Source organism: Bubalus kerabau, chromosome 19, assembly GCF_029407905.1.
Source record: "Bubalus kerabau isolate K-KA32 ecotype Philippines breed swamp buffalo chromosome 19, PCC_UOA_SB_1v2, whole genome shotgun sequence".
NCBI lineage: Eukaryota > Metazoa > Chordata > Mammalia > Artiodactyla > Bovidae > Bubalus > Bubalus kerabau.
This window is the reverse complement of record NC_073642.1, coordinates 40,714,021-40,726,855: the sequence shown is the minus strand read 5'-3', so window position 1 is coordinate 40,726,855 and position 12,835 is coordinate 40,714,021. Positions and strand designations below refer to the sequence as shown.

Here is a 12,835-nt window from a genome sequence, read left to right as displayed (position 1 = left end):
TGGGACCAGTGGAGAAGCACAGAGAAATTACCAATCTCAGGGTGTTAGTGTGTGTGTATTAGGTAAGTGGAGTAGGGGAGGGGAGGGGAAGTGCTCATGCCCAGGCTGAATTTTACCAGTGTCGTCAGATATCCGGGCCACAACAGCATGCAAATGGTCTGTTGCAAGCTCTCAGTGACCTGTACCCTGGACAATGTTGCAGTCACCCTTGCTAACTGTCTTGATACTACACCAAGGATGATGAAGTGTCAAGAACCCACAAAATTATATTTATGGAGAAATATGTAGATAATTTTAAATAAAATCAAGCTATATAAAGTGTTTCCTCTTTTCCTTTATCCTCTTTTCTGCTTTTCAAAATACTCCTCACCCTTGAGATTTCTCTTCAGTGATTCCCTCATGATGGAGCTTTACCTGATAGACCCAGGCGGTCTCAGCTGCCCTCTTTTGTGTTTTCACCTCTGCATCTTGTATTATGATTATTTATGGGTCTCTCATCCTCATTTTGACTTTGAACCCTCAACAGCAGATACCATTCCTTGTTATTTTTCTATTTCCAGTATATACTGTGTGACAATATATGTGTATATATATACACACGTTATTATATAGTAGTTTCTAGATACATTAGTAAATCATAATGTTAATCAATTATATGCTTAAAGGTATTCGGCCTGCTTGACCTACATGAATTAAGACACAAAAATGTCTTAATTTTAAGTGGTTGCTTTTAAACTGTCACCACCAAATAGAAGTTACAAAGTTGTATTTGGGCTCAATATTAAAAAAATTTTTTTCTGAAGATTTGAGATGTTTACAATGCAATAAACTTATTTGTCAATAGTTCTCACATGAATGAACACTCTCAGATGGCAGAGGATTTTGTCCATGACTGGCAGAGGATTACTTTTGTATATCTATTATGTGTGTGTAGATAGCATATTGAAAAGCAGAGACATTACTTTGCCAACAAAGGTTCATCTAGTCAAGGCTATGGTTTTTCCTGTGGTCATGTATGGATGTGAGAGTTGGACTGTGAAGAAGGCTGAGCGCCGAAGAATTGATGCTTTTGAACTGTGGTGTTGGAGAAGACTCTTGAGAGTCCCTTGGACTGCAAGGAGATCCAACCAGTCCATTCTGAAGGAGATCAGCCCTGGGATTTCTTTGGATGGAATGATGCTAAAGCTGAAACTCCAGTACTTTGGCCACCTCATGTGAAGAGTTGACTCATTGGAAAAGACTCTGATGCTGGGAGAGATTGGGGGCAGGAGGAGAAGGGGATGACAGAGGATGAGATGGCTGGATGGCATCACTGACTCGATGGATGTGAGTCTGAATGAACTCCGGGAGTTGGTGACGGACAGGGAGGCCTGGCGTGCTGCGATTCATGGGGTCGCAAAGAGTCGGACACAACTGAGAGACTGATCTGATCTGATCTGATCTGATCTGATGGATGAATGATAGGATGTTAAAGTGGATATGGTTTCTTATCCTTTGGATGCGTTAAAACTGATGAGTATGTATATTTAACTTGGGGGTGTGGTATTTAGAAGCTATTTTCAATATTCTAGAAGTTAAGAAAAAAACAAATTTATTTACAACAAATCTTAACAGCTTTTAAAGCTTTATAACGTTTTGCTTTGGGTCAGACTTAGCAATTGAATAACACTGGTTATCACGTAGAAACAAAACTCCAGTTGGCTGTTAATTATGCATCACCTTTGATTTTGTAAAAATTTTAGATCAGTTGTTGTTACTAACTCCAGTTTGTTTAGAGGGAGGAGGATTTCAAAAAATGAAGAATATACAGAAAGCATATTAAAAGAATTTTTGATCATCAGTTCAGTTCAGTTGCTCAGTTGTATCTGACTCTTTGTGACCCCATGAACTGCAGCATACCAGGCCTCCCTGGTCATCACCAACTTCCGGAGGTTACACAGACTCATGTCCATTGAGTCGGCGATGCCATCCAGCCATCTCATCCTCTGTCTTCCCTTTCTCCTCCTGCCCTCAATCTTTCCCAGCATCAGGATTTTTTCAAATGAGTCAGCTCTTCACATCAGGTGGCCAAAGTATTGGAGTTTCAGCTTCAACATCAGTCCTTCCATCAGTCCGTCCAGACCCAGGACTGATCTCCTTTAGGATGGACTGGTTGGATCTCCTTGCAGTCCAAGGGACTCTCAAGAGTCTTCTCCAACACCACAGTTCAAAAGCATCAATTCTTCGGTGCTCAGCTTTCTTTATAGTCCAACTCTCACATCTGTACATGACTATAGGAAAAACCATAGCCTTGACTAGATGGACCTTTGTTGACAAAGTAATGTCTCTGCTTTTTAATATGCTGTCTAGGTTGGTCATAACTTTCCTTCCAAGGAGCAAGCGTCTTTTAATTTCATGGCTGCAATCACCATCTGCAGTGATTTTGGAGCCCCCAAAAATAAAGTCAGCCACTGTTTCCACTGTTTCCCATCTCTTTGCCATGAAGTGATGGGACCGGATGCCATGATCTTAGTTTTCTGAATGTTGATCATAAGCTGAATTAATTTCATTCTATATGTTATTTCATGGACTTTTTTACTCAGTTTTTTTTTGTTGTTTTTGTTTGTTTTGTTTTGCAACTCTGAGGTAAGGATGCATCTTACAATGTGCTTATCGCTCAGTTGTGTCCAAGTTTTGCGACCCCATGGACTGTAGCACCCGCCAGGCTCCTCTGTCTATGGGGATTTTCCAGGAATCCCCAAGAATACTAGAGTGGGTTGTCATGCCCTTTTCCAGCAGATCTTCCAAACTAGAAACTACCCAGGTCCCTTCCATTGCAGGCAAATTCTTTACCACTTGAGCCACCAGGGAAGCCTTTAGTGGTGTGTTATATTTTCTTGCAGTGTTTCTTTCTTTCTTTTTTTTTTTTTTTTGAATCTTTTCCTATTGATTCATTAAATATGCAGGTAATTTATAATCCACAGAATTTTAATGGTCAGAGAATATGATTATTTTATTCAGAGTTCATATGGTTCAGATGTCAGATTGTCTGAATCAAGATCCTGTGTCACCTAGGACAGCTCCTTAATTTTTCTGGGACTCAATTTTCTCATCTGTAAATTGGGGATAATAATATCTACTTCATAAAGTCCTTGTGAAAATTGAATGAGATGATACTTGAAATGTGTTAAGCTTTTCTTCTTATACCTGTTCCAACCTGTCAGTGCCAGAAAGAGTTAATGCTTCTCCCCCGTTGCCAAAATTACCAGTAAGAGAAATTAACTGAAAATCTTGCAAGATGGGACATTATTTTATTTTATTATGCAAATAAATTTGACCTCCAGAGATTATTTATTTTGCTTCAGAAGCCTAATTTCTTCTGTACTGCTAACCAAACAGTTTATTCCATTTTTGTGCAACAATTTATAATGAGCCTTAAAAGAAGTACTGATTATCTTAGAGTTTTTGGCTCAATTACCTGTTTCAAATGCTCAATGACTAAGGAAAGCATGTCATTTTCTCCTCTCCTGTACCATGGAGTATAACAATAGACTGTGAATAGAGCAAATCAGAGATACAAATACCAGTATAAGGGGCCCATTGTGTTTAGTGTGTAGCCTGGTCATATGGTTTTAATTTAGGTCACCTGATTGATTGTGACATCCAGACAGATAGCACATTGTCCTCTCTTGGAATCTCTAAACACTTTAATATTCCTGTTCTTCTCTGTCCATTTTGCTTCCAAACCTTAAGTGAAATGGAATTACAGCATGCACTTTGTTTTCCTGTGCTAAGTGATTATCTCTGCAGTGCAATTTTGTGATTAGGCAAGATGGCATGCATACACTCAGCTAATGCTGATTTCCCCCAGGGTGCAGAAACAGGTAAATTCATAATGAATTGATGTTGTGCTTTGATTTCAAATGCATGTGAAACCTCACTATACTTAGTAGTTTTATTTTAAAAATGTATTTAATTATTCTAAAATTAAAATTGAACTTTAGAAAATGGCATTTAAACATAAGTCAAGGGTGCTAACTGCTTATGAATGTTAATCCCCTTCAAAAAGTGAAAAAAACAAATGTACCTGACATAAATTGGGTTGGGGGTGTCTTTGAAAATCTTTTTAATCATTTATATTCATTCTGATTAATTCAAAAAATCTGAATGCAGCTAGGTATTAGTATTGTCAGGTACAAAGATTCCTTATTTTGAAAACTACCGTAATTATTTAACTAATTGCTATCATGGTATTGCCACAGTTGTTTGGGTGTCATTCAGTGGGAGTAGAGGGTGGAGGGAGAGGCAAGGGAGAAGTGAGGAGTTAATGGTTGGCACAAAATATTTTCTTTAGCTATTTTCTTTGATGTTTTAAAAACAATTTTTGTCCATGATGGTGAGAGACCAATTTTAAGGAGGATTTAGCATTTACAAAATTAGACACATTTTGACCAGATTATAAAAGCAAATTGATTGGTACTCAAACCATACCTTTTACTGATTTGCTTAGAATAAGCACTGACTGTAATATTGTGAAACTTGAAGTGAGAAACATAATAATACAATTTCTCAATCTTATTTCAATTGAAATTCTTTTTATAAGAAATATTAACATTAATCAGAACTCCTTGTAGGTAATGCTAGAGCAGGTTACTTGGCTACAGTTCTTTGATTAGCTCCTTCTTCCCACACGTTAATCTCTTAGTGTAGAGTCCAGTATATAGTAAGAGTACAATAAACCTTAACCGTATTATCATTCTCGTTATCTTTCCATTGAGTAAAAATTGTACATTTAATAAGTTGATAGTTTATTTCCAGTAATAAAGCACATTAATTTGGAATAAAGTACTTTTATTCAAGATTCAAGGGGAAACCAACCCATTAAAATTTTTCATCTCCTTTCATGGTTCAATTATATGTTCTGTGAACCGTCAGTCATATTCTTTCTGATTGAAGTGTTTCACTTTCCTGCATGTTCTATTTTCATTTGCCCTGAGGGATATGATACTCTCAAAGTTGTCCTCCTAGTTTTGGACACCTATCTAGCAGGGGTGAATTGCCTACAGCTTCAGCATTCACTCTGCCACACTTTGCATGCTTAGCAAGGTAAGCACTTCATAAGTATTCTCCACAGGCGATTCGTTGGCCTGTACCTGCTATCCAAGTCACCAGCAGGAAAACTGCAGATATTTATTTCTCGCACAGTGGGGCTGTTGGATATAACTCTTGGGGCAGAGTTAGGAAAGATAAGATGTAACACAAGAATGATGAAAAGGAGCCTGGATTGGAGACAAAACACTTACGGATTGTAGTCTTAATCCTATTTAGTAACTTAGGCCAAACTTTGTAGCTTCTTTGAACCTTAAAAAGTTATTTTAAGTTATTTAAAAGTTATTATGGAGTTTTAAAATTTTGTTTTTATCTGTCTCCTGCTTATCTGGTAGGCTCTGTAAATATGTCTTACTTATCTTTACATTTTTAAACTGGATTGGCGCCATTGACAGATAACATGGAAAAGGCATTTAATAAGTGTTGAAAAAGTGAGGCAAGAAGACAAACAGGAGGCAGAGAAGGGAAGGCAGAATAGAATCATCTACGTAAGACCTGTTTCCCACAAAATTCTCTTTGCATAAAACCTTAAGAAATTAAGTGCACCTGGTCCTCTTCTAAGATTAATGGAAGTTTACACTTCAGGGGTTAAGAGAAGTCACCATCAGTCAGACCTTTCTTTTTATGTGTGGGAAACTGAGGCTCATGATGATTAAGTGAGGTGTCACTCGGGTAATGGCAAAGCCTCCCCTAACTCTTCTCAGTCTATGGTCAGCTCTTCCTGGGCTATACTCGACAGCCTCAAGATCAGGCTGTGTGTGCAAATAGGTCTAGAAAATACAGCCCCACTCATTAGAATTTGGGAGAAAGGGGTGGCCTTTCACTTTGTATTCTCTGTACCTTTCTATTTTCTTGATTTAAGCAACACCAAAAGAAACACATTTTTATAATATAATTAGAGAGGCACGCTGCCTTCGAGAGCACAGATCTGGCATTCCACCAGGTTCCATGCAACTTATAGGCCTGTAAGTCACTTCCACCCAGGAAGGTTCCATGACCAGTTAAATTTGGGAATCCTGCCTATGATGTCACCACCTCAAGAGAGAAGAAATACAGCTCCATCCACCAGAACATCGACACAAGCTTCCCTAACCAGGAAACCTTGACAAGCCACCTGTACAAACCCACACACAGCGAGGAAATGCCACAATAAAGAGAACTCCACAAACTGCCAGAATACAGAAAGGACACCCCAAACTCAGCAACTTAAACAAGATGAAGAGACAGAGGAATACCCAGCAGATAAAGGAACAGGATAAATGCCCACCAAACCAAACAAAAGAGGAAGAGATAGGGAATCTACCTGATAAAGAATTCCGAATAATGATAGTGAAATTGATCCAAAATCTTGAAATTAAAATGGAATCACAGATAAATAGCCTGGAGGCAAGGATTGAGAAGATGCAAGAAAGGTTTAACAAGGACTTAGAAGAAATAAAAAAGAGTCAATATATAATGAATAATGCAATAAGTGAAATCAAAAACACTCTGGAGGCAACAAATAGTAGAATAACAGAGGCAGAAGATAGGATTAGTGAATTAGAAGATAGAATGGTAGAAATAAATGAATCAGAGAGGATAAAAGAAAAACGAATTAAAAGAAATGAGGACAATCTCAGAGACCTCCAGGACAATATTAAACGCTACAACATTCGAATCATAGGGATCCCAGAAGAAGAAGACAAAAAGAAAGACCATGAGAAAATACTTGAGGAGATAATAGTTGAAAACTTCCCTAAAATGGGGAAGGAAATAATCACCCAAGTCCAAGAAACCCAGAGAGTCCCAAACAGGATAAACCCAAGGCGAAACACCCCAAGACACATAGTAATCAAATTAACAAAGATCAAACACAAAGAACAAATATTAAAAGCAGCAAGGGAAAAACAACAAATAACACACAAGGGAATTCCCATAAGGATAACAGCTGATCTTTCAATAGAAACTCTTCAAGCCAGGAGGGAATGGCAAGACATACTTAAAATGATGAAAGAAAATAACCTACAGCCCAGATTATTGTACCCAGCAAGGATCTCATTCAAGTATGAAGGAGAAATCAAAAGCTTTTCAGACAAGCAAAAGCTGAGAGAATTCTGCACCACCAAACCAGCTCTCCAACAAATACTAAAGGATATTCTCTAGACAGGAAACACAAAAATGGTGTATAAATTCGAACCCAAAACAATAAAGTAAATGGCAACGGGGTCATACTTATCAGTAATTACCTTAAACGTAAATGGGTTGAATGCCCCAACCAAAAGACAAAGACTGGCTGAATGGATACAAAAACAAGACCCCTGCATATGTTGTCTACAAGAGACCCACCTCAAAACAGGGGACACATACAGACTGAAAGTGAAGGGCTGGAAAAAGATTTTCCATGCGAATAGGGACCAAAAGAAAGCAGGAGTAGCAATACTCATATCAGATAAAATAGACTTTAAAACAAAGACTGTGAAAAGAGACAAAGATGGTCACTACATAATGATCAAAGGATCAATCCAAGAAGAAGATATAACAATTATAAATATATATGCACCCAACACGGGAGCACCGCAGTATGTAAGACAAATGCTAACAAGTATGAAAGGAGAAATTACCAATAACACAATAATAGTGGGAGACTTTAATACCCCACTCACACCTATGGATAGATCAACTAAACAGAAAATTAACAAGGAAACACAAACTTTAAACGATACAATAGACCAGTTAGACCTAATTGATATCTATAGGACATTTCATCCCAAAACAATGAATTTCACCTTCTTCTCAAGCGCACATGGAACCTTCTCCAGGATAGATCACATCCTCGGCCATAAAGCTAGCCTTGGTAAATTCAAAAAAATTGAAATCATTCCAAGCATCTTTTCTGACCACAATGCAGTAAGATTAGATCTCAATTACAGGAGAAAAACTATTAAAAAATCCAACATATGGAGGCTGAACAACACGCTGCTGAATAACCAACAAATCACAGAAGAAATCAAAAAAGAAATCAAAATTTGCATAGAAACGAATGAAAATGAAAACACAACAACCCAAAACCTGTGGGACACGGTAAAAGCAGTCCTAAGGGGAAAGTTCATAGCAATACAGGCACACCTCAAGAAACAAGAAAAAAGTCAAATAAATAACCTAACTCTACACCTAAAGCAACTAGAAAAGGAAGAAATGAAGAACCCCAGGGTTAGTAGAAGGAAAGAAATCTTAAAAATTAGAGCAGAAATAAATGCAAAAGAAACAAAAGAGACCATAGCAAAAATCAACAAAACCAAAAGCTGGTTCTTTGAAAGGATAAATAAAATTGACAAACCATTAGCCAGACTCATCAAGAAACAAAGGGAGAAAAATCAAATCAATAAAATTAGAAATGAAAATGGAGAGATCACAACAGACAACACAGAAATACAAAGGATCATAAGAGACTACTATCAACAATTATATGCCAATAAAATGGACAACGAGGAAGAAATGGACAAATTCTTAGAAAAGTACAACTTTCCAAAACTCGATCAGGAAGAAATAGAAAATCTTAACAGACCCATCACAAGCACGGAAATTGAAACTGTAATCAAAAATCTTCCAGCAAACAAAAGCCCAGGTCCAGACGGCTTCACAGCTGAATTCTACCAAAAATTTAGAGAAGAGCTAACACCTATCCTGCTCAAACTCTTCCAGAAAATTGCAGAGGATGGTAAACTTCCCAACTCATTCTATGAGGCCACCATCACCCTAATACCAAAACCTGACAAAGATGCCACAAAAAAAGAAAACTACAGGCCAATATCACTGATGAACATAGATGCAAAAATCCTTAACAAAATTCTAGCAATCAGAATCCAACAACACATTAAAAAGATCATACACCATGACCAAGTGGGCTTTATCCCAGGGATGCAAGGATTCTTCAATATCCGCAAATCAATCAATGTAATACACCACATTAACAAATTGAAAAATAAAAACCATATGATTATCTCAATAGATGCAGAGAAAGCCTTTGACAAAATTCAACATCCATTTATGATCAAAACTCTCCAGAAAGCAGGAATAGAAGGAACATACCTCAACATAATCAAAGCTATATATGACAAACCCACAGCAAACATTATCCTCAACGGTGAAAAATTGAAAGCATTTCCTCTAAAGTCAGGAACAAGACAAGGGTGCCCACTTTCACCATTACTATTCAACATAGTTTTGGAAGTTTTGGCCACAGCAATCAGAAGAGAAAAAGAAATAAAAGGAATACAAATTGGAAAAGAAGAAGTAAAGCTCTCACTGTTTGCAGATGACATGATCCTCTACATAGAAAACCCTAAAGACTCCACCAGAAAATTACTAGAACTAATCAATGACTATAGTAAAGTTGCAGGATATAAAATCAACACCCAGAAATCCCTTGCATTCCTATACACTAATAATGAGAAAACAGAAAGAGAAATTAAGGAAACAATTCCATTCACCATTGCAACGGAAAGAATAAAATACTTAGGAATATATCTACCTAAAGAATCTAAAGACCTATATATAGAAAACTATAAAACACTGGTGAAAGAAATCAAAGAGGACACTAACAGATGGAGAAATATACCATGTTCATGGATTGGAAGAATCAATGTAGTGAAAATGAGTATATTACCCAAAGCAATCTATAGATTCAATGCAATCCCTATCAAGCTACCAACAGCATTCTTCACAGAGCTAGAACAAATAATTTCACAATTTGTATGGAAAAACAAAAAACCTCGAATAGCCAAAGCGATCTTGAGAAAGAAGAATGGAACTGGAGGAATCAACCTACCTGACTTCAGGCTCTACTACAAAGCCACAGTTATCAAGACAGTATGGTACTGGCACAAAGACAGAAATATAGATCAATGGAACAAAATAGAAAGCCCAGAGATAAATCCACGCACATATGGACACCTTATCTTCGACAAAGGAGGCAAGAATATACAATGGATTAAAGACAATCTCTTTAACAAGTGGTGCTGGGAACTCTGGTCAACCACTTGTAAAAGAATGAAACTAGAACACTTTCTAACACCATACACAAAAATAAACTCAAAATGGATTAAAGATCTAAATGTAAGACCAGAAACTATAAAACTCCTAGAGGAGAACATAGGCAAAACACTCTCTGACATACATCACAGCAGGATCCTCTATGACCCACCTCCCAGAATATTGGAAATAAAAGCAAAAATAAACAAATGGGACCTAATTAAACTTAAAAGCTTCTGCACATCAAAGGAAACTATTAGCAAGGTGAAAAGACAGCCTTCAGAATGGGAGAAGATAATAGCAAATGAAGCAACTGACAAACAACTAATCTCGAGAATATACAAGCAACTCCTACAGCTCAACTCCAGAAAAATAAATGACCCAATCAAAAAATGGGCCAAAGAACTAAATAGACATTTCTCCAAAGAAGACATACAGATGGCTAACAAACACATGAAAAGATGCTCAACATCACTCATTATCAGAGAAATGCAAATCAAAACCACTATGAGATACCATTTCACACCAGTCAGAATGGCTGCGATCCAAAAGTCTACAAGTAATAAATGCTGGAGAGGGTGTGGAGAAAAGGGAACCCTCTTACACTGTTGGTGGGAATGCAAACTAATACAGCCACTATGGAGAACAGTGTGGAGATTCCTTAAAAAACTGGAAATAGACATGCCTTATGATCCAGCAATCCCACTGCTGGGCATACACACTGAGAAAACCAGAAGGGAAAGAGACACGAGTACCCCAATGTTCATCGCAGCACTGTTTATAATAGCCAGGACATGGAAGCAACCTAGATGTCCATCAGCAGATGAATGGATAAGAAAGCTTTGGTACATATACACAATGGAGTATTATTCAGCCATTAAAAAGAATACATTTGAATCAGTTCTAATGAGGTGGATGAAACTGGAGCCTATTATCCAGAGTGAAGTAAGCCAGAAAGAAAAACACCAATACAGTATACTAACGCATATATATGGAATTCAGAAAGATGGTAACAATAACCCTGTGTACGAGACAGCAAAAGAGACACCGATGTATAGAACAGTCTTATGGACTCTGTGGGAGAGGGAGAGGGTGGGAAGATTTGGGAGAATGGCATTGAAACATGTAAAATATCATGTATGAAATGAGTTGCCAGTCCAGGTTCGATGCACGATACTGGATGCTTGGGGCTGGTGCACTGGGACGACCCAGAGGGATGGAATGGGGAGGGAGGAGGGAGGAGGGTTCAGGATGGGGAACACATGTATACCTGTGGCGGATTCATTTTGATATTTGGCAAATCTAATACAGTTATGTTAAGTTTAAAAATAAAATAAAATTAAAAAAAAAATATACAGTCATAAAAAAAAAAATAATATAATTAAAAAATCCTATGGAAAAGTATAATTAAAAATAATGAATGTCAACACTCTGTATGAATATCATATAGAATAAATAACAATAAGCAATAATAAAAATACCCTATAGCATGAATGTGATTTACTAAAGTATATTTTTCAAAGTGAACTGAAGTTCAGCAGTAAGTATATTAAATCCCTCTGGCATATTGGTGAAGAGGGTGCTTGTTATTTTTAGGTCAGGATTTTAATGCTTGGTTATATTGCATAAGAGTTCAAACAACTTTATCTCTCCAAAAGAGGCCGCTTAGATTTCTTGTGTTCCAGTTGGACCCCACCCTTCTACTCTACCTCTCTTCAAGGTCATATTCAAGTATACGTTCTTCTGATCTGTCTAAATAAAATTCATGAAGAGTTTCTTTTCCTTTAATATTTCTGAATACCTCGGGTTCATTTCAAGTAAGAGAAGAAGCAAAGTATTTTCAAGTAACATCCCCTTTCTATAAATCAAGTTGACGTACCCTTTCATTCATTCTTCTAGTGTTTTGGCTATTTTTTTAAACTTTTTATTTTATGTTGGAGTATAGCTGATTAACAACGTTGTGATAGTTTCAGGTGAAAAGCAGACTCAGCCATACATATACAAGTATCCATTTGGCTATTTTTGAAGTGGTCTGAGACCTTAAGAAACAGGAAGACAAGAAAGAGGTTCCTGTGCCACCACTTGTAAAGCTGTGGTTGGGAAGAATGCAGTGGAATGGCTAAAAGTCAAGCAGTGTTGCATCTTTCCTAACTTTTCCGAGAGTTATATGCATACTTGCATAGTAGTTATCATGCATACAAATTATCTACAGATCAGGGTGTTCGTTCAACTTATTTTTCAATGTTTTTTATTTTTACAGCTTCTGCCACCTTTGAAGACTTTCAAATTCGCCCCCACACTCTCTTTGTTCATTCATACAGAGCTCCAGCTTTCTGTGATCACTGTGGAGAAATGCTGTGGGGGCTGGTGCGTCAAGGCCTTAAATGTGAAGGTAAAGTTATTTCCCTTCCTGGCCCAATGGAATACATGCTGGGGTTACCTGCTTGTGTTGTGACCTTTTCTGCAATTTCTTCTTTCCCTCAGATATCTTCCATGGATCTGGGGAGTGCGTGGATTCTGTTCTGTTCATTTCCTGTCTTCAACATATTAGCTCTGATCTGGGAAACCAGATTCTCCTATCTTTTCCCCTGTATTGTATGGATATGTTTCTCTCTTATAAGGTGTTGATTATTTTGCTAACAGACTAAACATTACAATTTATATATTAAGCTAGAACTTGGAATAATAAGCGTTCAATAAATGTTGAAATGAGCTAAGATTCAGAAGTTTAATCAAA

General features: G+C 37.3%; 1 protein-coding gene across 1 annotated transcript in view; it reads left to right on the top strand.

Annotated features, from left to right (window-relative positions):
* The window catches only part of PRKD1 (protein kinase D1), a 348,924-nt gene that overhangs the window by 252,657 nt on the left and 83,432 nt on the right, over window positions 1-12,835 (top strand). Inside the window, exon 3 of the mRNA XM_055556386.1 lies at window positions 12,359-12,490. Within this exon, the coding sequence (XP_055412361.1) occupies window positions 12,359-12,490 (132 nt within the window). The remainder of the gene's footprint in view (window positions 1-12,358; window positions 12,491-12,835) is intronic.